The sequence below is a fragment of the Brachycentrus maculatus genome, unplaced genomic scaffold, assembly GCF_059751285.1.
Source record: "Brachycentrus maculatus isolate JH-2025_06_01 unplaced genomic scaffold, ASM5975128v1 h1tg000467l, whole genome shotgun sequence".
Taxonomy (NCBI): domain Eukaryota; kingdom Metazoa; phylum Arthropoda; class Insecta; order Trichoptera; family Brachycentridae; genus Brachycentrus; species Brachycentrus maculatus.
In genome coordinates, this window is record NW_028281214.1 from 298,678 (window position 1) to 325,710 (window position 27,033).

Consider the following 27,033-nt stretch of genomic DNA (forward strand, 5'->3'; position numbering starts at 1 on the left):
TTGGTGAAAATATCATATTTAACTCTTGTGTAAGGTTCAAGTTTACGAAATATGTTTTCGAAGTATAAAAAGATTGATAATGATGTAGAAAAGAGAGTAAATGCTGATAACAGATTGAATGGTACACTGTTATCAGTTTTAGCAAATGAAAACTTACTGCGAAAGCAAAACTGTAGGTTCATAACAAAGCCCTGGTTCCAAACGTGATGTATAAAAGTCAAGCACGGAGTTGGCAAAAATAGGGTAAAAGTTTATATATCAGAGTAGAGTCTAGATCCATTCATAATGAATGGTAGTGAAGAGTAGAGTAGGTAAAAGAGAGACGAAGACGCCATTAATGTTTGTAGAGACAGAGTGATGTGGCATTCTATTCTCTCTGCCTACCTCTGCAGAGAAGTGGCGTGATGGTAAGTTAGTTATTAAGTTGTATGAGTTTTTTTTCTTTTAGTCATAAATTTCAAAAGCTGCATTGTTGTCGCAGTAAATACCATTAAACAAATTTATATAAAAAAAAAGTTTTAATTTTGAATCCGGAATTGTTTCAACGAAAGCTCGTAATTTTTTCAGGAATGGCAAAAATCCTTTGAGTTATTCAGTTGTTTATGAAAAGCGAAGCATTGTTTCAAACTATTGAAAACCACCCCTTATTTACACATGTAACACGAGTGTGCAGAAACACGAAATATTTCAGAAGTTCCAAGGATAAACGGGAATATTTACACCGAGTGCATGGGATATTTTCGATTTACGGTATGTGTGTGAATGTTATTTTAAAACGAAAATACATGACGTTCGCCATCGAAGAATTTTGAGTAAAAGTTCTGTTTTTTTTATGGAATAACCCCCAAAGCTTCTACTTAGAGGCTTATCTGCAGGTAGGATAGTAAGTAAGGGGAAGGTAAATGTGAAAAATACATCATTAACACCCAGACCAATTGAAAATAAATCTTTCTTGAATTTATTTTGCAATAAAAAAAAATAAACCACTTTTAGTACATTTCATTTTTACAAACATATTTATTTTCAAGTTTTTTTGACATTTAAACACATATGAAAAACAATATGGAAGACTGGGTATTAGCAGGGCTTATGTCAAGGGATCACTTTCGATTCGTGCAATATTCTTTGCAACATTCTTCCCATGATTGACAATCACACTACTCTAGTTTTTGAAACCTCCAGATATGTACATCATTAATCTCACGACACAGTACATATGAGTTCACAACAAAGTAGAGACCTTTTAATTTGTATGTATACAAGATCTGAACCCCAGATTATTTTTTATATACTGGCAAACGCTTGGAAACATGATTTCCATTTTGTCATATTATTTTTTGACATCTCATCAAAGATGAAGAAGAATATGAAAGTCTGGGCATTTACGGGGCTGACGACCGTCATAGGCTGGTTTAAGTGATACTTTACACACTGTCATATTCACCAATTCTACCCATTATCGACTACAACACTACTCAAATTCTTGGAAGTTCTATATACACGAACCAATATTGAAACTTTGTTCTTAAATCCCTAGAACTTTACTAGAGACATCTATTGGTGAGATGAAAAGAAGCTTCTTATTAAGCAGAAACTCTTAATAAGAAGCTTGTAGAAAATTTTCTGGCGTTTCTCGTGTATGTGATTATAATCCAGGATTCGGATCTCACATACTAATATAAGAGTTTGTTAATAAAATGTTATCGACTTAAGAATTGCTAATTTTAATTCATAATTTTATATACTTACTCGAAAATACTATATATATTAACCAATTTTGAAACGTTTTTCTTGAATCACTAGAACCTCACTAGAGACATCTATTGGTGAGATGAAAAGAAGCTTTTTATTGAGCAGAAACTCTTTTATTAGTATGCGAGGTCCGAATCCTGGATTGTAATCACACACATGAGAAACGCCAGAAAATATCATTTTCATTTTTATTATGTAAGCTTACAATTTGCCCAGATAATTTATTAACAACATTTTGAGTGTGTCCAAATACTTGTTCATAATATCTGGAATATCTCTAATTACACGTGTTATTTTAATATATTTTTTGACATCTCATAAATGCCCAGACTTCCATATTCTTCTTCATCTTTGGTGAGATGTCAAAAAATAATACGAAAAATAACTCCTTTAATTTTTTATTTGTCCACCATAAATAGAATAGTGAATGTTGCATGTGTGTTAAATGGTTGCTAAACCAGCCTATGAAAGGTCATAAGCACTGCAAATATTCAGACTTTCATAGGGTAGGCAGAGAAAATAGAGCGCCACACCACTCTGTCCTCGCAAACATTCTTCGCCTCTTCCACGTTCATGCATCTCCTCATACATACCCGCCGATTATTACGACTCCTAACCTGATCACTTTCAAGTATTTGGCATACCTGATCGTGTTTGTTTTTCTCGGTCTTTCTCTGCTTCTTTTCCCACTAACATTCGCCTCATAAATTTGTTTTACCGTTCTTTCCTCACTCATTCGTTCTACATGTCCAAACCATGTAATTATATCCATGTAATTATATCCTCTTAATAGAGAAAACCCAGATTTTTGAACTAGTATTTGGATACACTTGAAATGTTGTGGATATTTTCGTTTCAATAAAATATGTTTTTGTATATTAATTTATGTTATTTTATAAATAAATGAAAAAAAGTAATGATTGAAAATATGATATATCAACCAAGAAAGAAATATAACAATTCCACGTCAGTAATAATATTTTTGGGAAACGCTTAATTTCCCATGGGTTTCAGGTATTCAATTGTATTTTTATTTACCAACCGCCTTTTTGTGTTGTATTTTATGGACAAACATTGTTTTTTTCTTTTCCTTTTGTTTTCGTGCCCATTTTCAGGCTATGGTTTTGCCATATTTAATTTTATTTATTTGTTCGGAAATTGTACAGCATACAATTAAAATATTTACATTACAATAAAAAGTTACATTAACAATAATAGAGCCAATGGCAGAGTACTGGTTTCTATCCCTTGACCTTCTAGCTCCTGACATTCCACATAGATGACGTATTCTTCACCCTTCTCTACGTCTAATTCATTATATTTAGGAACAGGCTTTCAAATGTTTAAAAAAAGTAAGTTAAAATATTTATTGACTTATTTTTCATTTATACCAAATACATAAAAAGTAATTGATTAATTTAATTTATTTATTTGGTTTAAATTTTCCTTCAAAACCACAAACAAATTGTGATTTTTTTGTAACGCGTACAAATTCCATTGTTTAATACGTATGCAAAAGCTTACCTTAGTTTAAGGTTTGTGCTCTTAGATCATGAAGTAGTGAGTAGAAAGTTAAAGCTTTATTTGTGATTATGGATCCAAAAAAACAAAAAGAAGAGCTTTTTCAAAAACAAGAGAATTTTGTTTAAACTCTCAACATTAAAAAAGCAAATTTTTAAAAAACAATATCATTATTTCTTGCGTACCAACTTATTTACCATGACGTCGTTTCCCCGCAGGGGTAAGCAGAGAGAACAGAAAGCTACACCAATCTGTATTTCCAAACAATCTTTGCCTCTTCCACATTCATGCATCTCCTCATACACACCCGTCGATTATTCCGACTCCTGACCTGACCACCGATGATTTTATGATTGATAATTTTATTTTCTTTAAATGTAGCCTAGTCACGTATCAGTCACATGACAAGATGTTGGTTGTACAAAGTAAGAAAGTATTTAACAAATTTTGTATTTTTAAAATTATGATTTTGTATTTACCAAGTAAAAGTCGAATATCAAACATATTAATGTATGTTTGAGTTTCGATAAAATTTTATTTCATTTTATCTGTTCTCATAGACATAGTTTAGAGTTGGAAGCGAGAATTCGCAAAGTTGATGAGACGTTGAATACAAAAAATTACTATTATTAATATTTTTGAAGAAATTTCATGAATAATTCAAATTTTGAGATAAATATGCATTTCACGAGTACTTATTTATGCGTATGCTTTTTCAGTCGAGTGGTTTATAAATTCACATCGCAGTCCAAGGCTTTTCAATACCGTCAGTATGCCGGATAAAACAATATTTATTTGGTGAATGATCGAATATGTACAGAACCAATGTAGAAAATTTCTGAAACGCTCTTGAGTATACTACTCGACCGAGCGAACTCGCGTGTATGTGAATACTGTGGAAATACTCGTGGCATGAGCATACATCAAAAATAAATTTAATTTTTCGAATTCACATTTTTTTCATAAAATAAGCGGCATTTTAATAAGGATTTTAAATTAAAAAATATAATATTAATATTAAAAATGAAAAAAAAACGTTATTCAAAGTACATACATAAATATATGTCTGTTGTGTCTCGTAATTTAACTTTTATATTAAAAAAAAAAACAAGAAAAAACTGCATATAATTGCTACATAAAATTTAATCTAAAAAATTGCTTTGAATTAATAAGAAAACAATAATATAAGCCAGTGTTGGGTTGTGGTCCCGTGGTTAGTGTAGCGGAGTCTTAAGTCAGAGTTTCACGGTTCTAACCCACTCCACCACAAGTCGATACCTATTTCTAATAATGAGCCGCTTAGGCTCACAGAAATAGTATGAAATTGAAATATTTGTGTAAAAATAAAATAAAAATTATCTTTTCTAAAAAAATAATGTATGAGTATTTATATATTGTATTGGTTCTACATAACGTCTTAACGTAAAATATCTCTACTTGAAAAATTTCAATAATATTTTAAAATAAACTCACACACACACACACACACGCACAATTTATTTTGAAATAAACACATGTAGGTAGAAAAAATATAAATATATAAACCAAACAAAAATTTCTGTTAAAAACTTTTGTAATATATATATTTTTAAATTATGTCAGTTTAACAAATTCGTTTTTTAAAAGTGAAAAAAATTAGGTTTTTCAAGTCTCAGTGCCAGAAACAATATTTGTATAAATCATTTATTGAGTCGGGAGCATCCGAGGAGAAATGTTCAATTTCACGCCCCCAGGAAAAAATATTTACCCAGGACGATTGTTGACTCAAGGTTACCTGTTGTCTGCCTTCTGCTATCACGCACGGAGAGACCAGCGCCGGGGGTTGAAAAACTAACCTTTTTATATTTCCACCCCTAGGAAAACCGGCAAACTTCCGAAGGTCTTGTAATGTTGCTTGGGATACTTAAAAACATATTATCTCCAATTTTTTGTGCGCCAGCGACCCGAATTTCAATTACGTTTAATTTGAAAGCGGTGAATAATTGTTTTATATCCAAGGTTGGCGTTTTGCGTTAGACGAAAAAAAAACAAATTTCGCGTACATAATAAATAAAATAAGTAACAATTGAGTAAATTAGATTTATAAGCATATTCGGCAAGTTGATGTTTCGGTTTAGATGAATAATGATTTGAAAGTCTGGGTATTTACAGGGCTTACGTCCTGTAATATACTAGTTTAATTAATTACTTTATATATCCATGTGAAGCATTCAGCAATGACAACCAACAATTTTCGAGTATTTAAATTATCAATTAAAACTAGTAATACTTGAGTTGATTACATTTAATTAAATAATTTTCATAACTTATATTTCAGCATAAATGAAGAGGAATTCGAAAGTCTGGGTATTTACAAGGCTGACTTCCTGTCATAGGCTGGTTGAAATAATCACTTTACACATGTGTCACGGTCACCATTGTCAACTCACATTCAGCATTGACAACTCAAATCTCTTTTACATGCGGGTTCTCGTCACCATCTTTGGTTGAGTTTAGTATATATATTATATTTTTTTAGCAGAGACCTTTATGAAATGTATGTAAAATTCTTCCCGGATTTTTTGCATACAACGAGACGCTTTGGAATCTAATTTATTAATTAAACTAAAATTCTGACCATATTTTATTTACAATGTCATTTTTCGTACAAAAAACGAAAAATGCATCGTGTCAGTTGAAACACCTAAAGTAAAATTAGATGTAAGAACTTCAGTAAAATCTAGATCAAACAGAAATTCTTTAGAAAAATGAAAATTCAAACAATGTGACTTTATTCCTAAGAAAATGATGATTAAATAAACACGTGATAATTTCACGTGTGTTTCCAATTCAATGTGGTCCCTAAATGTTTTTTGGTTTTAAAATATGTGTACATAATATTTCCATTGTTAAAAATCAACGGAAAAAAATATTGACAATATTTTGCTAGGATTCTTCTATAATAAAAGCAATTATTTTTAATATAAAGATTAATGGGGTTTGTGATTGAAATTTAAAGAATTGTTCAGTAAAGCTGAAAATCGTCGTTTATTCTTTTCTCCTTGACTTGGTTCCGACGCCATACGAAGAGTGACGTCGTGACTTCACTTGGCGGCGTCGTTTTTTATTCATGCATTAAGAAAAATGGCCGTTCTCCCGGCGCCGGGTAATAGAATGCCAGGAGTGTCAGATAGAGGGAATGTCAGCTAGAAGATTTCTATGAAAAACTTTTTTTTCTTCTTCAAAAATAATTGGTAATGTAATTTTAGTTAACAAAATGTGAAATATACTATAAGTCGAATTTAACAAATAGCGAAAAAACGTTGTAAAAATAAATGTGCAATAGAAGGAATTGTCAACCTCCGGTTCCAGATTCACGCATATTTCAGTTAATTCAACATCAAAAATCTATGTTTATAATTATATCTATTAATTCATTTATATTTTTCAAAATTATTAATTACTTATTTTTTTAAACTTTTTTAAATTTACACGCTTCATATTAATTACGCTGTATTTTTCAATAAAGAGAGTAAGCTCTTTCGCTTAGAAAGAGACTTTTATTTATTATTTATTGTTAATTATTGTGAAAAATATTAATTTATTATAAAAGGATTAAAATGATTAATTTACGAGGTATAAGTAAAACTTATTTTTATTATTAGCATGTAACATATAATTATTTCAACATGAGCGTTGATATATGACAAGATTATGATAATTAATATTATTACGAAAAAGAGACACGAAAAAATCCTTTAAAGTGATAAAATATTTATTTCTCGTGAAAAATTGTGGGAAATATTTATTCACAGTAACTTGAAAACCAGACGGTTTGTATTCAAGATGTTTCTCGATTATTTGTTGAAAGGATTTGTCAATGTTATCGAGCTTCGAGTTTTTACAAATCCTACAAGAGGGTATAGAATAAATTAAAATATAAATCATTCCCAGTCGACTATTTCTCCTTTTGACTTGATAACATCTCGAAGTAGCTCGGAGTTGGTGATGAAATATTTATTTTGGCATTATTGATTTAAGGGGCTTATCGTGACCTCTATTTATGAGACCTTTTCGTAAAATTTGTAACTGACAAAGAAGAGAGCACTTAAAGAGATGAGTGTATTGTTTATTTACAAAGCAAAAGCTATTTTTTTAAAAAGGAAATGCGTTCTTAGAAATGTTGTACGTTTTGGAAAAACGTCAAGTAAAACAAAACAATGTCTTGTCCGGTTAATAAATTCTTAATATACTTAAAATATTTTCCCCTTGGCTCTTTGAAAGCTTTCATTTTGATACTTTTAAGCTGCGTAAAACTGAAGCCAGATAATTTATAGGACCCTTTGAATGGACCGAGAATCGCCCGCTTAGATCGTATTCAACGAGTAAGATTTATAATCCATTACCAATGACAAAAACCCCGGGGATGGTTTTGCGCCATTCAAATTAATTTTAACTTTGACATAAGCCTGTACAAAAATCACAAAATAAATACGCAATAGTATGGTAAATTATCAAATTTAGATTCTTTAAAAACGGCAATATCAAATATCCATTAAAATATATTCTTCTCCTCGATCTGATAGTCTTGAGCACACGACTGATCACATTGCTTTAATACGTAATGAACAATCAAATATACATCACGTCGATTTGATGCAGTGCCTTGTGCACGAACTATTTCTGATAGGAGTCAAACTGTAATAAAAAATAACACATTTTAACCGTTTTATTTCCATTAATAACATATTGATTTAAAAAAAAACTTGCTTAATACCACTTATGAGATTATTAATGTTAACACGATTTATTTTGAGACTTCAAATGCTTTCATCAATAAGTGAAAATGCAAGCTGCAAACTAAAATTTGTATTTTCATCTGCTGATGAGATCATTACCTTGTTCTCGAAACATGTCGTGTTTATAAAAATAAAGTGGTCTTTTATAGGTGTTTAATTGTTTATTATTAAATTATAATACTTCTAGTTACCACTTTTTCCTTACGTTTTTGGTTGTATAAACCAGAAACCATATTGTACGATATAAATTGTATGCTAAATTTTAATAACGCGATACTTTTTGTCGTCATTAGGGTTTTAGTAATAAATTTTAAAACATTTAAATGCTCATAGTTAATTACCCTAGTAGCGAATACAGTATACCAATAAAAATGGTTAAAACAAAATTGTTTTATTTGATAAAGTTTACAAATATTCTGTTGTTACTATAAAAAAAAAATTGTTTCAGATGGTGATTATTCTCGGTAGTGAGGATGAAGTTGAAGGATATCGAGGGTGGTGGACCGAGTGTTGGTCAACTGAGCCTTATGTGATTGGCGGAGAGGCCCAGAGCACGTAGGGGCCTTGTCTCCCGGCTGCAGCCGCCTACCATGGACTGGGTCAGCCTGACTTGCTGCCTCCTGGCCTTCCTGCTCTACTACAACACACTCGATGCGGGCTTCGTGTATGATGACAGGTGAGCTATATTACACTCTCCTTATCATTCGTAATTCAATTTGCGGAATACCACTTTGAATAATATATTTATTTAAAATAACAAACCTTACATTCGATGCGGACTTCGTGTACGATGAGTTATCGCCTTGTCATTCATCAATTTGAGCTCTATGTATGATAGCAGGTAATATATCTTACACTATCCTTATCATTCATCGTTCAATTTGTGTAATACCACTTAAAATAATATATTTATTTAAAACTACAAACCTTACACTCGATGCGTACGATGAATAGTAGGATATCTTACAATCGCCTTATCACTCATCGATAAATTTGTGTAATACCACTTAAAATAAGAAATTAATTTATAACAACATATCATACTTGATTCGAGCTCTATGTATGATGGCAGATAAGATATCTTACACTCTCTTTTTCATTCATCGTTCAATTAGTGTTATACCACTTAAAATAAGAAATTAATTTTTAACAACATATCATACTCGATGCGTGTTTTATGTATAATGGTGGGTAAAATATTTTACACTCTCCTAATCATTCATCAGAACATATTCTGCAATTTATTTCGGTAACATTAAAAAAATATGCAAACAATTGTTCTTACAAAAAATATAAACTTTTATAAAATATTAAAATATGTATAAAACCATACATATAAATGAGAATTAATAAAAAAGTACCGTTAAGAAAGATTTATACGCGCTAAAAAAGTTTGTACTTGATTTTAAAAGTTAAGATTCATCTCTCTTATCCATCGTCATTTTTTCAACGACAGCTTTGGAAATCTATAGACTAGGTAGCTTATTCGAGTCAAGAGCTTTTTGTTCCGTGTTTGCACACTTTCTCTGTTTGAACACGTTCTCATAAATTGGAATTTCAGCTACAAACGACTGGAGATGGCGAAATTGGTATAAAATATGTAATTTAACGGAAGTTTACCTGAAACTTTCATGCTTTCAGCTTAAACTGATCCTAGAGATATCTAAGAATTATGAATACACTTTTATAAATATTTTACATGTAGAATTTAAACTAACTAACCAACCACCCCTCTGCCTCCGATTAGATATCGATTAGCTTGTTTAGCTTCCGTGCTAGAGGTCCCGGGTTCGATTCCTAGGAGGAAGGGGGTGAAAATAAATATTGGTGATTTTACAATCTAAAATTTATTTAATATTACCCGGGACTGGTCCCTGAAGTGCAGGAGTGATCATCTTGCCCTCATGTAAGTAACGATCAAGATAACGCTCCGTCAAAACGATGTAGTGCCCTATGCACCATTGGATGCGTATGAGTGTTAGAAGAAGATGAAGAATGCAAAAGAGTAGGCGGAGAAAACAGAATACCATAGCTATCTGTCATTCATACACGACGATTATTACAACTCCTGACCTAACCACTTTCAAGTGTTTGAAATTCTTGATTTTTCATCGCTCTTCCTCTCCTTCTGTTACCAACCATTTAATATTGAGAATTTAATATGTGTGTGTATTTGACTTTGCGTGTTTTTTGCTTATGTTAAAAGTTTTCTGCGTGGACTTTGATATATGAACTGTTAAGTGGACGTCAGCGCAGTAAAAATTAACATTTCTTTGAGCAAGTATACTTTACAATCTCAAAAACATTCGCAGAAAACTTTACGATGGTAAATTAAGTCGAATATTATAAACTTTTTAAAATGTTTATAACTTTCCTTGGAAAGGAAGTGAAAATGTTTGTTAACTGTTATTTTCTCATATCTACATATTTCTTAGTTGATAAATGCTGAAACGAATTTGAAAATATAATTTTCTTACAATTTTGGCTGAGCAGATTCGAGATTTTACTCCCATTTTAAAAGATAATTTAGACATAAATAACAAATCTAAATTAATCAAAAAAAAAGAAAAATACCACTTATAGTTACACACGACTAGTTTCTAAAACGACTGTTGTTTGCATCTACATGTTCCTCCATTCTCTTATTTATTTAATATTACCCTGGACTAGTACAAGAAGCGCAGGGCTGATCATCTTGCCTATATCCAATAAACGATCAATATTATACTGCGTCGCTACGACATAGTGCCTTATGCACGTTTGGGTGAGGAAAAGGGTTAAAAACAACACGTTAATACAAAATGTTAATGCCGAATGAGTAACTTATATAACTTATTGTAGTATTATTTTGTAATATTTTTTAATAGCTGAATTTCAATGCAATAACGTTTCCATTAACATTTACGCTTCCATTTCAATTCCGATTCCAGAAATCATTAATGAACAACACGGTTTTTACATAGATATCACATATATATTTTTTAAAGTATCTACCATCAAAATACATTCAAAATCATTGATACAAATAGATTGATCTTTTTCAGATAAGAAAATAAAACATTTTATTTTCTTTATGTACGAGAGTAAATTAGATTCGAAAAAGAAAAAGTTTTTCGTAGTATTTATCAGGTTTTTTATTTTTTTTTAATCTGTTTATTTTTGATTTATTAAGTTGGGTACTAAATTACTTTCTGGAAAAGTCAATTAAACTTTTTCAGGGTTTATTCGTTAACAAGTTTATTCCAATGCATGGTTCCAAAGAAATGAAAATTCAGGAACGTAATTCTGTTTTCACGACCGGGAAATGCTGAAAAACTACGAGAAGATAAAGCACGATTTATTTGAATTTTGTTCCAGGAATATAGCCGTGTGCTCGCGTTCAATTAATAAACAAAATACTGAAAAATCGAGAGGTTCTTTCACGAAGAAATCCTTAATCTGAACATTTTCAAATATACTTCAATGATTTATATTGTATTTTTAGGTAAAATGCTGAGTTGGTGACTGAAGTTTACATAAAAAATTACAAATTTAGATTTATAACATATCGAAAAAGCTTTCTTGTCTCGAAATGGAAGATCAATAATGTTTTCGTAAACAAAATCACGGAATTGGACCTACTCGATGCTTTTTTAAAGAGAAAATAATATATCGATCTCTGATATACGTTACGTAAGATATTAAAATATTTCCTCATACAATATAATATAAAAATATACCTTACAATATATCGTGAAAATAAAATATCATATTAAAATGAAATAAACTGACGTGTGGAAATTAAAATATCAGTTCATGGGATGTTGCTATACGGGAATCGACATTGATCAATAATATTTAGGAAACTGAAGTTGAAATTCATATGTAGCCTGTCAGTAAGGGGAAGACATTGAGGCATAAACTTAACCGCTATCCTATTTTTCATATTTTTTGTAGCCTTTTCAACTCTAAAACTATTTTTTTATATTTATAATTAAGTTGTTTTTATTCATGTTTCCAGCTAAAAACATGAAATATCCTTTCAAACCTTTACTTAATCTTGAATAAAAACAAATCTTCATGATAACGTTACCTTTACAAATACTTAAATACATTATAATACTTTTTCAATATGAAATATCGTTTATTCATGAAAGATTTATGTTTACTTTTAGCCAATGATTTGTTTTTTGCTACACTTCAATAAACATTTAAAAATGAACGATTTAAAATCGGAAAAATAATATTATTCATAGTCAATTGCTTTAAATAATTATATTTTAAGTCAAAGGCAAAAGGACCACTTCCATTCGATACGAGAGTGACTAAGACGGGAATATATTTCTCACTCATCGACGAAGGAGAGTGAGAGTGAGATGTGAATAGCGTTGCTCGTTTTCTATAATGAATTTCTACGTCGCCCATTGGCACATGTTTGACTGAATCGGTGAAATTATTCCCAATTTTTTACATAATATCTCTAATGTGTAAATTTAAACGTTGATTTTGTATTATTTTTTCATTTGATACATATTATATGTAGAGAAAAGGTTCCTAACTGTGTAATATCGCCCACATATGGACGATAAAAGAATTTTGGTAGGGAATACTGACTTAGGGAGAATTTTGTAGACGATGTGAGGAGTCAAATGGGAAATAACATATTATTGAAAAATATAATGTCGTAAAAAAGTTTAAATCCTATTAAATAAAAAACGTGGATTAAGTGCATTCATGTGTCTTTTAACTATGAAGAAAAATCGAATTTAATGTGTAGATGAATGGCGAGATTTAAGGATGTTTTTTACAAAAAGCCAAATATTGACGATTTTATAGTACAACACCAGGCATATCATTATAACATGAAAAAATTGTTTTTCATTTGAAATTAGTAACAGATTTTGTTAAATTTATTTCTTATTTCTTAATTTTCTTTTCAAAATTATAAACCGGTGAATATGTAAGTCACATCAATACATTATGAATTGATGTGACTAAAATCACAAATACAAATACAGTTTTCCAAATGTTGGCGATTATATATGATAATTTGATTGAAAAATGACGAGTCTCTTAAGTTGAGTTATCTATGTTATAGAGGAATACTGTTAATCTCAACCCATGAGTTGTTATATATCAGTTTTAAGAAGTTATGTAAAATTCTTAAGCCACTACGTAAAGTAACTCATTACAAGGCGGAAAAGGTTGTACTGTCTAAGGAATGTTCTTGAATGAAATCCATAAGAACATTCAAAGTTCATAGTAAGTAAAAACGAATGAAAATACTATTTCAATAAAGGAGCAGTCTTAAAGCATTTATGCTTCATATCTGAGATTAGTGAGCTTTGAGGTGGACAACTTGCAATAGTCGGTGTGTCGACTAGCGATGGATGGTATTAATCGTGAAACTCGGCACATAAACTTTCCACGGAGCAATATCCCCCGGGCATCTCGTTATGAGTTTCTTCCAACCAACGCGTGGGGATATATTCTGACGCAGCCTTCACTCTAGATACTACCCTTAATAAGCCTGTTTTGTAACGAGCAATTTCTAAAACAATATCGGGCTTAAAACTTATATAATTTTAAAGCTGATTAAACGTAATTGAAAAAAATTGAAAGTAACTTAAAAGAGATTTTGTTAACAACACAATCTTAAGTATTTATTTTTGTTTGTAGTTTGTATTATACATTCAAATATAGGAAAAAAAAACAATTAAAGAAAATAAAATAAAATAAAGAAACACGTGAAATGCCTTAAAAATAAAATTTACTGAATTTAGCAATCATCTTATTAGTCACATCTTGTTTTTTAACCTCTTGAGTAGTTAGATATTAATAAAAGTGTTGTACACTACAGAGTTAGATTTTTAAATGAACTTTAAATATTAAAACTTTATTTTAAGATAAAAATAAGTATTCTAACATATGCCATGCATTAACAAATATAATCAATTTAAAATAATAACAATACTCCAAATATTATATTATTAATATAGCTATTTGATCTGGTATTTTTTGGTACCATGGTTGGTGCAGTATGCATGGATAATGTAGATACAGATGTAAAAACATAAAAAAAAGAATAAGTCCTCGCTTATTTGAAGAAAAAAAAACCTTACACCCCTAAAAAAAATCACAATTTAATTAAGCTTATTTTCACTGTACCCAACCCACAATATTGGATCTGGTTTGATCAGATATACATACACAAAATCAATAACGCACGTGATTAATATTTCATATGGGTGTTTGTTTGATTTTTTTTTTACATAGAAGTAGTATTTAAATAAGTGTTGTTTCCTTGCTACTGACAATCACGATACAAACAATACTTATATATTTTTTTTATAATCTTGAGAAGAGTATCAAGTTCACTTAAATATAAAAAATGTATTTTAAAATATAAAGTATTGACATCACTGTTTAAATTTGAATTTCTAGTTTATATTTCTGAATCAAAGCTCTAAAGTTTATCGCAATTTAAATCTTCACTATTCCCTTATCTTTAAAAGCACATTTTAAATCAGGATCAGGATGTTTAAAATGTAACACCATCCCCCTCGCGTTATCTTAACAAAAGAGAAGAAACAATTTCTCAAAATACATTATCAAATTGACAACACTTTGTCTAATAGTTCTCGAGAACCTTTTACGATATTAATCACCCCTTTTTGGTAAGACAGACGTAGGATAAACCATTTATCTGTATTTTAGGGGTAACATAATGCAACAGCTTAAATGTAAAAAATAAATATTAATGTAATTTATCGATTGAAGTGCGTTTATTATGTAAGAAAATAAATGAAAACTACCTATTTTTATATATATTTTGCGAGTTTTTATTTTTTGAGTTAATGAATGTTAACACGACGAGTTTTGAGAATTAAGAATGTTCTCATCAATATATAAAAATTAAATTGAACAAGAAATAAATAATCGATTACTCTCACTTGCTTACCCTAATTAATCCCCCAGTTATTATATAATCTTACCCATTTCTATCAGCACCTTTATTATTTATTTATTTAAACTCACAGAAAAGAAATAATAACAGTGGCAGGATTTTTGCCAAAATGCAAAAGAATTTGTTGCTTCGTAGTTTGTATATTCACTTGTTGATGAGAACATCTGTAGTTCTCGAAACTAGTCCAAATTTTATTCGAAATAATTAATAATAGTTTTTATTTAATTGAAATTTTGACTGCGCTATTGTAGAATCGGTTGTATAGTAAAGCTTTCTTTTATGTATTCTAAAAATATACGTACCTATATAAGGTTTGCATTAAAAAATATATGATTTCAGTCAATAAAAATATTACAAATTTGATAGATATATTTAAATAATATTAATTTATATTTTTAACTACATATATGTATTAATTAAGTTTGATAAGTTTTGAATCAGTTATTTGAACAGGGTGTTTTAAAAAACGTATGATTAAAAAAAGTAATGGTTAGCACGCTTGCCTACCTTTCTGGAGGTCTCGGGTTCGATTCCCAGGGGGTTAAATAAATAAAAGTGATTTTTTGCACTATAATATTTATTAAATATTATCCTGGACTGGATACCTGAAGCGGAGGGCTAATCACCTTTCCATCATGTGTTGTCGATCAATATAATACTGCGTTTATATGATACAGTGCCCTATGCACCATTGGGGTGCGGATAAGGGTTAATTTTTTAAACAATTAAATTTTAGGTCAGACAAATGCGGAGATATTTACGAGTATCTAGTAAAATCACAAAGTTCAATATTCTCTACCCCTTGATACCTCGAGGGCTAACTTCCTAACAAAAAGCCACCCCTGTGCATCTCATTTGTACAACTTCAGTATTTTTGTATAACAAATTGAATAACAGAAAGACGAAGTGCGGCCCGTGCGTGGAGCCCCTAAATACCAGGGGATAAGGGGACGTCAAATCTACACTCGTACATTTATTTTTGAAAAGGGTTGGGAATTTTATGATAAGCTCTAGAAAATTGTAAAATGTCAGCTTATAAAGTTTCCTTTTTTTGACACGTACAAGGTTAAGTAAGCTTCGTCGTGTTTTAAACGGATGATTTGTTATTTTGTGTTTCCGGTGTTTTAATGACATTTTACATTAAAAAAGGGAAAATGATATTTTTATCTTTGTATTTTGTATATTAAAAGCATCGTTTACTTTGTGGTATGGTAAAATAACACTCTCCTTGTCATTCATCGTTTGAGTTGTATAATACCACTTTAATAAATAGCAATTCGTGACTACTGGTTTTGGATTTATCATTCCATCATCAGGACATTCAAAAATATATTTGACAAAAATAAAATTTTGAATGAAAGAAAGAAGACAATGTTTTTTTGTCTTTTTTCTGTCTTTAAAAAAATATTTTTGTAAGTATATCAGACAGTAAGAGATAAAATAATGACATTTCAAAATTGAAAAAACTTTAGAACTTTATATACAGCATCTCTTAGTTTAAAAAAATTGTATTTAGGGATTTCAAAACTTATAGATATTCACGCTTTTTCTGAATTTCGTCAAAATCATTCATAAAAACGTTTGCAAACTTCTGCTCCGGAAATCCGAAGGACCGTAGGGTGAGATTATAACTTTACCATTAGGTGCGAAATGGATTTGAAGGGTGGTGGCGGTTAGGGGATGAATCCCACTACCTACATCCTATACAGAAACATCAGTCACTCTCCCCTCGACTTACTGCCTCCACACAAAGCATGTGAAGTCGACCGAACCATTACATCTTTTTGATATCCTCGGAAAAGTTATTTTGTTTTGAATTTTCGTTTCCAATTTGATTTAAACTAAATGAATACAATATAACGGGGTGTCAACTTGAGATAAAACATCTATCGTTTCATATGAAAGAAGATAGAAGTCGGTCGAAATTGGTGTTAAAAAATATTTAATTATCCATCTAAGGTCAACACAAAAAAAGTCATACGCATATTTAAAAATATCCGCATATTTAAATTTAATGCTGTTTCTTTATTTTAAATCAATTATTGAATAACTTGAAGAGATTTTATAGTCTTCATATTTTTTATTGGATTTGGATTGACACTAGCTAACCAATTGTCATATTTTTTATTGGATTTGGATTGACACTAGCTAACCGCTCACTCCTTTCAAGAACGTCATAAATCAAAAAAACTAGATTTTCAGGAGAACGTTTTTAAAGTTTAAAAATATAATACAATGTTTTAAAAATAAATATCAAACCACTTATTGAACTTTTAACTATGCGAAAGATCTTTTTATGTAAAACCTGAAGGTTTTTTCTGCATTTGAAAAATATTAAGTATATTTAAATGTTAAGTATATTTAATGTCCGCCTTCGTAGGGTAATGGTCAGCACGCTCGGCTACCGTTCTGGAGCACCCGGGTTCGATTCCCAGGGGGGTTAAGAATAAATATGAGTGATTTTTTCACTGCAATATTTATTTAATACTACCCTGGACTGGTACTTGAAGCAGAGGGCTGATCACCTTTCCTTCATGTGTAAACGATCAAGATAACACTGCGTTTATATGACGCAGTGCCCTATGCACCATTGGGGTGCGGATAAGGGTTTTATTATTATTATTATTTATTATATTTAAAAAAAAATTAACATAATTTTTCTTCAAAATGCAAAAACAATACTTTCTGCTCTGTAGCGGGTGAATATTAAGTTGAAAATATGCCTCTTTTTCTGGGATATAGTACATTTTCTGGGCATTCCAAAAACATGAACAACTGAAAATGTTCGATTTTTGGTTTATGACGTTCTTAAGTGAGCAATATATTGACATTGCTATGCATCTATTTTTACTATTACATATAACAGTATGTATGCATTGTAATTGAAACCACAAAACAATCAATCTATTTCATTAGCTGACAAATCGATAAGTTAGCGGTAATTGATTTATATGACAACCGCTCTATTTCGAAATGGCCGATGAAATGACAATTTGCGGATATGATCAATAATGGTTTGGGACATTTACATAGGTATAAGCAATGATTATATTTTACAACTACCAACGCAGACACCCCTAGGATTTTATGGCACTCTGTGGCAAGGAAAATTGTTTGATAAATAATTTTAAAGGATTTTAAATAATATAAAACGATTAAAAAAATTAAAACTATGATTTCTGGCTGTGATAAAATGTATGAATTTGATCCATGATTCAAACCTTACATACAAATAGAAAGAGTATTTTTTTAGTAAAAGCGTTACCTTTTCAACACAGATGACGATAGTGAACTCAAATGAACTGTGTCACAAGTTGGATCAATATATCTAGGGGTTCCGAAAATTGAGTAGTGTGGTTGTCAATCATGGTTAGAATTGGTGAATGTACGTATAAAAAGTAATCACCCAATGTCCAGACCTTTAATTTCTTTTCCATATTTGTTGATATGTCAAAATTGTATTAATACAAAACTTCATACATTTTTTTATTATTTTTTAACATCTCATCAATGATGAAGAATAATATGGAAGTCTGGGCATTTACAGGGTTAACGTCCGTCAGAGGCTGGTTTAAGTGATCATTTTACACACGTGTTATATTCACTAATTCTACCCATTATTCACAACCACACTTTTCAAATACTTAGAAGCTCTATATATATATTAACTTATTTTGAAATATTGTTCTTGTATAACTAGAACTTCACTAGAGACATTTAGTGGTGAGATGAAAAGAAGTATACAAACAAAATGTTATAAATAATACATTCCCTAGTACATGTTGCACCTTGCGTGGTTCGAAAATGCATTTTATCAATATTTTGTATATGTAGTTGTAAATAAGTGAATTGTACTGAAGTAGTTACGTGTAGTGTTTTTTGTATTCTGGTGTAGTGATAGCGTAGTGAAAATATACTGATATTAACATTTGTTTTAAAAAAAGTAGTAAATGTAAAAATATTAAATTATTACGAGACATTGTCTTTATCATAGAGCGGTTATTATAATATTTACCAAATAATGCTGAATCAATTTAATGTGAAATTTGAATTCAGTGGGGAGTTACGTCTACGAGTTATTAGTCAGATAAACATATATGATTAAAAACTAAGGATTCAAGTGTGGGCGGTGATATGTACAATCATTGTATGCGGTTAATTATAGGAGCTGTCTTCAAATTTTAATAAGCCCTAATACTGAAACAGGAATTGGAGTACGTTCCGCCATTCGTCTTGATTAGAATTGCCGTCACACATATTCAAGCTGACACTGTAAATTTAATCAAACCATATTAATTATCAAATGTTCCTGATTCCTCATTTATCAAACTAGAAGCTGCAGCTCTAATCTCCTTGTAAATACCAAATGTTTTATCTTACTTTACCATTTATGTAATTTATTCAACAACAAAAACTGAATATATTATTAGATTAACAACAATATTTTTAGTATTTCCACTTTATTTTTATTTGACCAGCGACTGGGTTTCGTCGTTACCGACATCATCAGACTGGTGATGTTGGTAACGACGAAACCCGGTCGCTGGTCAAATAAAAATAAAGTGGAAAATCTAAAAATATTGGTTTTAATCTAATAATATATTAAACTGCAATTCCATCACGAAGTGTTAGTGGATAATATAAATCTTTTAACAAAAACTTAATATTGTTTAAACTTTATAAAATAAAACAGCTTTATTTTAACCACTTTTTTTAATTTATTATTAGTACACTTTAACCAACCGATTTCGACAAGAACCTTGTCATCGTCAGGGTTTATTAAATTCTTAAACATCAAAATACTCATGGTTAATTACATTCCCTTACTAAAAACTTCCACACAACTCCATTCACCATATGAAAATATTTTATTTATTGTTTCGGCATTAACTTTGTGGTAAGACATGTTACAATAATTAAAGAAAACACTTCGTTTTTTACCACTTGAGTTTAATTATAGACTACATGTTTCAGAAGCTAAACTTCCATCATTCAGGTCTGTATAATAACTAAAATATAAAATATAAAATTGTTCTATAAATAAGGATAGGGGGAAAGTAAGGGGAAGGGGTTAGTCAAGGAACGGAGTTTGAAAACAAAGGAAAAATTGAAAGCAATGGCGAAGAATTTTGAAACAATATATTATTTAATAAATTATTATTAGAATTCAGGTTTTTTTGTATTTCTAAATTTTCAAGATAATTCATAATTTGGCCTTTATATGGAACAAGGTGTAATAATTTTAATTTATGGGAGTGAAATGAGTGATTAGTATCTATTATATGATTTGCAAATTCCGAAAAATAATTACTAACAAGACCGCTTTGATGTTCTTTAATTCTAATCTTTAAATTTCTCGCAGTTTGGCCAATATATTTTCTATCACAATCTCCACACGAAATTTCATAAACACCACTTTTTTGTAATAAATCAATTTTAGATTAAAGAACATCAAAGCGGTCTTGTTAGTAATTATTTTTCGGAATTTGCAAATCATATAATAGATACTAATCACTCATTTCACTCCCATAAATTAAAATTATTACACCTTGTTCCATATAAAGGCCAAATTATGAATTATCTTGAAAATTTAGAAATACAAAAAAACCTGAATTCTAATAATAATTTATTAAATAATATATTGTTTCAAAATTCTTCGCCATTGCTTTCAATTTTTCCTTTGTTTTCAAACTCCGTTCCTTGACTAACCCCTTCCCCTTACTTTCCCCCTATCCTTATTTATAGAACAATTTTATATTTTATATTTTAGTTATTATACAGACCTGAATGATGGAAGTTTAGCTTCTGAAACATGTAGTCTATAATTAAACTCAAGTGGTAAAAAACGAAGTGTTTTCTTTAATTATATGAAAATATGATAAAAAAATGGATTTAAAATTATGATTTAAAAACTCCTATTATCCTGTAAAAATGTTATTTTTATTGTACATTGCGTAGCAACTACGAATGGAATCGCCCAAAAATAATTGAAGCCGCATATTTTTTATTTTACATTTCATATTTTTAACAAAACATATTCAATAAAATATCCATAATTTTCTTTAAAAAAATAGGTCGTGAGCAAACATGTTACTCCTCTGGTGGTCTCTGTTGAAATGAATTCTGTGTTTGCGATTATCCCCTTAATCAACACGTTTACATATTTTTGAAAGAACAGTGATTTGAGCTTCGAGATGATGACATAATGATATAATATTATTATTACGTAGTTTCGTCGGTATCTGTTCTCTTCACCTCCGCAGTTGTACTCTTACAAATCCACGGGAACAGTGTGGCCAGCTTTGCATGCATTAGCAGCGGGATCGCCGTGCGAACCGCCACGTGTTCCCAAACACACTTTACATTTAATACATAGAAAACAAAACAATGTATAGGTATTCATACGACGAAGTGCCGAGTTGAATTAATTCTATGTACTCAAGATTTGAATAGAAGTTTTCGAAAGTAATTTATCCCTACTTTCTTAATTATTTATAAATAAAATAAAATAGTAATATTTCTACTATTTCTGTAAGCGGCTCATCATTAGAAAAAGGTACCAAATTGTGGTGGAGTGGGTTTGAACCGAGGAACTCTGACTTAAGAGTCCGCAACACTAACCAAGGGACCACAGTCCGACATAAATTCGTTTATTTAAAGAAATACGTATACGAGTATGTAGTTGGTTCAAAAATGTATGAAGTGTGGTTGTCAATCATGGGTAGAATGGTGAATGTTACACGTGTGCAAAGTGATCATTTAACCAGCCTATCATAAGTCATAAACCCTCTCAATATCCAGACTTTGTCTCTATTAAGAAGTAAAACGTTGTATGATATATATTTGAATGATGAAATAAAAAAATAATGCAAGGTACCTAAATTATCTGACAACAATCATATAAATATAACTTGTATCGTATAATGTATACAAAAATAAACAATGCAATAATTACCTAGTTTCAATTCAACAACTATGCCATATAAACCCAAGAGGCCAAAACATCTTACTTTGATAGATTTATATTATCCACTGATACTTCGTGATGGAATTGCATTTTTAATTTATTATTAGATTAAAACCAATATTTTTAGCTTTTCCACTTTTTTATTTGACCAGCGACCGGGTTTCGTCGTTACCGACATCATCAGACTGGTCCAGTCTGATGATGTCGGTAACGACGAAACCCGGTCGCTGGTCAAATAAAAAAGTGGAAAAGCTAAAAATATTGGTTTTAATCTAATAATATCTTACTTTGAAGTTTGGAAAAAGATAATCATGTAAGTTTTTAAAATAAATAATCCAATTTATGCGAAATAATATTTTAAGAGAAAAATTCTTACAAACTGGAATATCTTCTTTTGGTGATACGCTATAATGATTCATGTAAGTGATTTATATGCTAAAAGATCTTGGCGTTACTTCGTGATGAATAGCAGCTACGATATTGCAAAAATTTTGAATGATGGACTGTCCAAAGCAAGGCCTACTAGAGACAGGCCTGGGCGCGCAAACGCCGAATTACGAAGTCAGTGCTATTGTCCGCGTGCGATATGCGAGTGGAATTTCGGATTATTTTTTAAAGTTTTAAACCTACAATTTTCGAAAATCTAGATGTTTAAATGATAACCGTTTAATACAAAAAAGGAAAGGTAAAAATAAAACGAATTAATATTACATAAAAAGGCATTATTTATTTTCATTTTACACACACACATACATATATATATATATACATATATATATATATATATATATATATATATATATATATATATATATATATATATATATATATATATATATATATATATATTTATATATATATTTATATATGTATACATATATGTATATATATATATATATATATATATATATATATATATATATATATATATATATATATATATATATATATATATATATATATATATATATATATATATATATATATATATAATATAATATATCATACTCAAAAACACAAAAATAGTAATGGAACCTACAATAAATTATACAAGTAAATTATAATAATGACATCAAGAATGTTGCATTTACCAAGTAAAATTAAAATTTAAAATGGACAGATATTACCACAAAGCTATAATCTCACCATAAAAGACATGCATCAGGAATATAATTATTTCTAATATTTATATTTATATATATATATATATATATATATATATATATATATATATATATATATATATATATATATTTATTTATTTATTTATATATATATATATATATATATATATATATATATATATATATATATATATATATATATATATATATATATGTACACATTTAACATTAAAAACATGTAATATAACAGTAATTGAAAAAAATCTATTCAACACAAATATTTTAAGCATAAGATATCAAATGGAAAAATAATTGGACATGAAAAGAAGCTTATAATTATGTAAGTAAATTTCTTAATATTGGTGACCATATAAGTCGATTCAATTAGAACATTTGCATTTAATCTTGTGCTACTCAATTTAACAAAATACTTCAATTTTGTTAAATTGACGATTGAGAATATGTGATTTATGTTATGTGAAGGATTTAATTTAAAGACATGTTAGATTAATTTACTTCAAACAGTTTACACATTAGGTTTGATAGTCGATGGTTATGGATGAGAAAAAACTAATAAAATTTTTGTACTTTTCTACTTCATCCCTAACAACTTTGTGCAGCAAGTTAATCATTTTTGATTTTTGCTAAGTTACTTAAAAGGATTTTACAGGTTCTATGGCAAATATTTTCTAATATTATTAGCAAAGTCTTATTACAAATACATTCATTTAAAAAATCACCTTGATTCAAGAAATAATTTAATTTCGAAACATTTATCTTATTTAAAATATAAAGTTGATTCTGGCCACTAATAAAAACATCAGGACGATAATCTAAAATTGTTTGCAAACTAAACCATACCAATGCTGTAGCAACAACGGGACTCTCAGTTGGTAATATTAATTTTCGGTGAGGAATGCACAAATAATTACTATTAAATAACATATGATACGTAGCCGAGGAGTGTACACACATTGACGCTGCAAATATCAAAGTATTCCCGCTGTATCGACGGAGATTTTTTAGGGTAGCGGCATACTTAATTTGTTCTATAATGAACATAATTCTCTGATCACTATCTGGGAAGTGTGATTGCAACATAATTAGAACATCATTTAAATCAATGGCGGGGATGGTAATGTCATGGATAGAGGATTCAATAAAATTTATCACGTCACTTAAATCATCTACGTTTTTGATTATACTCACATTTCTTGGATGACGACTTTTACTTACTAACTTATTACCTAAATATAAATGTATTTTTAAATCACTCACTACTTTAATAGCGCCCAAAACACAAGGCGCATCATTTAAGTCAATTAAACACAAAACTCTTTGTAACGCTGTCTCCGTTAAAACCCATTCTGGTTTAATTTGATTGGTCTTGTTTCCAGAACAAAAGAACTTAGTTATATCGTCCAAACTGTTTATGGATTTTGCTTCATTCAGCTTCCTTAGGTCATCGAGGCTGTTTTGAAGAGCGATCTCCATCCGGGATGTCTCCACATCAGCGAGTCTTCTAGTTGATTGGGGTGCGGTGGATAGATATTTGGGAGCACTCGAAAATATTGTAGGAATTGCTCCCTCACGAAGCTTGGGAATTTTGCGAGGCACATCTATAGCTTCCCCGCGTACTGTGCATCTGTCGCTTCGTATAATCATGGATTCTTCGAAATGCTTGATGCAAACATATGGATTTTTTTTATTCCAGAAAAATCCGTAGGAATCCGACGAAGCCATTTTTTCCGTAGAGCATCATTTTTTGGAAGAGCAAATGTGGATACATTTTCTTTTTGAGAGCGGTAGTTGGATTTACATCCAAAAACGCTGCAACATCTCCCCATTTTGTTTTGTAAACCGCCTGTAATGAAACAAAGAAATTAAGCGTAGGAATTTAAGAATGCTAAGTTTGGTCATCCGAGGTTATCGTTTGGTTATCTTGGATAAACTCAACATGAATAGTGTATGTTTAATACAATAATTTAATATGATAACGAAAACGAACAGAAATTTGAGTCGACATCATCTCTCGTGAGTGAGCTCATGGATTCGTAAGCGAAATATAACCTCAAATGTGAAATAATGATTTTGTTGAAAATATTAAGTATTGTTATAAATAAAACACGTGTCAATATTCACGTTACATAAACACTTAAAAATGAAATACAAATAAGTATGCATTGTTATATAAGCTAAAAAGTAGCAACGATTTATTGAAACGTTTTGAAACGTCAAATGAGATTTAAACTCGTATAAACATCGAAATTGTGTTATAAATACGAAAATTACTTACCAATTCAATTTCCAAATACACTTCACTGTCTAATCACTCACTTTGAAGTTTATATGCTTTTAATTCAATATCAAAACAACACACAAATAAAGCAACAACGAACATCAACATAAACAATCGCGGCCATTTGTAAACACTGGACGCACCGACGCACTCCGCTTGGCTCGTACTGCAAATTTTACAACACCGATTTGATCACGTGACATTTCAAAAACCCTTGTGCGCCCAGGCCTGTCTCTAGTCGGCCTTGGTCCAAAGCAGGTGACGTCATGCTGTATGATGGTGTGAGAATATTGTGTGTGTGATATGACGAAAATTGACGGGTGAATTTTCTTGGCCATAAAATTGAAAAAGTTTTAAGAAAGAATATTGAATTGTTAGAAATAATTATTGATGTGTAGAAAAAAAATGTTCTTATAACATAAATTTTATAAACTTTAGACAAAACATAAAAAAACAATTTTTAACTTCAGACTGGGTTTGATGATGTCGGTAACGACGAAACCCGGTCATTAGTTACATAAAATAATGTTAAAATTGTACATGTTTTTACATAAAATGCAGTTCCACCTAGAAATATCAGCACAAAACTTAAACATTATATAAAGATGTTTTTTTTAGAGATTTGGTTTTTTAAACTAGTTACCTTGTTTCTACAGACTGACAATTTGATAGTTGATAGTTAATTTATAGTCAGTACGTTTTGTTATTTCACCATGAATAGACTGAATGACCATTATGCGCGTCGTAGGTTCGATGAATGGGCCGACATCAATATTCAGCTTGAACTTTTTTTCAACTCAAAATTTTGTTCACCGATGAGGCACATTATTGGTTAAATGGCTAAGTCAATAAGCAGAATTGCCAAATTTCAAATGTAGAAAACCCAAAAATTCTGTCGAGGTGCCCTTACATTCATTAAAAGTCACTGTTTAGTGTACTTTATGGGCAAATGGAATAATTGGCCCATATTTTTTAAAGACGACGCCTGCCAGAATGTTACGCTCAATGGAGAGCGCTACAAAACCATGATTACTGAGTTCTTCGTACCTCAGTTAGATGCTATTGATGTGACAGAGCTGTGGTTTCAACAAGATGGCGTAATATGCCACACGGCTGGTGCCACCGTCAATTTATTACGGGAAATATGAATTTATATACCTCTGAAAAAAATTCCTTTACATATTAATACATGTGTAAGAATTTTAATCAATAATTTTACCATCATTTTTTGACATCTCATCAAAGATGAAAAAGAATATGGAAGTCTGGGCATTTACGGAGCTGATAATAAATAATATGGAAATAACTCATGTAATAAGAAATAATCCAGATTTTTTAAAAGTATTTGGACACACTCAAAATGTTTTTAAATAATTTTACTATTTGTTTGCATTTAGTCCCCCATAATTTTTAATTTATCGTAGTTTTTTTATGAAAATCACACGCTTATAGTCGGTACAGTGAGCAATAAAAAGATTGTACGAGTATTTGTAAGAGATTGATCGGTACCGTCACGGTCGACTTTTAGTGTTGGGAGCATGGACGGGATTTTCAAAATGGAAAAATGCTGTCGAAGGCAAAAAGTCAATGTCGCATACAAAAGATGGCGTTTGATGGATTGTTTATTAATTCGAAACGAGTTGGCT

At 30.1% G+C, this 27,033-nt stretch overlaps 2 protein-coding genes across 2 annotated transcripts in view; one reads left to right on the top strand and one right to left on the bottom strand.

Moving 5' to 3' along the window:
* Window positions 1-27,033, top strand: part of LOC148302286 (protein O-mannosyl-transferase Tmtc2-like) — a 180,188-nt gene that overhangs the window by 16,296 nt on the left and 136,859 nt on the right. Inside the window, exon 2 of the mRNA XM_088271844.1 lies at window positions 8,500-8,727. Coding sequence (XP_088127970.1) covers window positions 8,642-8,727 — 86 coding nt within the window. The 5' untranslated portion in view covers window positions 8,500-8,641. The remainder of the gene's footprint in view (window positions 1-8,499; window positions 8,728-27,033) is intronic.
* LOC148302287 (uncharacterized) lies at window positions 23,658-25,628 on the bottom strand. Its single transcript, XM_088271845.1, has 2 exons — window positions 25,385-25,628; window positions 23,658-24,952 (listed from the first exon to the last, which is right to left on the bottom strand). The coding sequence occupies exon 2, from the start codon at window positions 24,829-24,831 to the stop codon at window positions 23,713-23,715; it is 1,119 nt and encodes a 372-aa protein (XP_088127971.1). The 5' UTR covers window positions 24,832-24,952; window positions 25,385-25,628; the 3' UTR covers window positions 23,658-23,712.

Excerpts from the sequence above, each read along its gene's own strand:
- LOC148302287 (XM_088271845.1), bottom strand. The coding sequence starts at position 24,831 with ATGGCTTCGTCGGATTCCTACGGATTTTTCTGGAATAAAAAAAATCCA.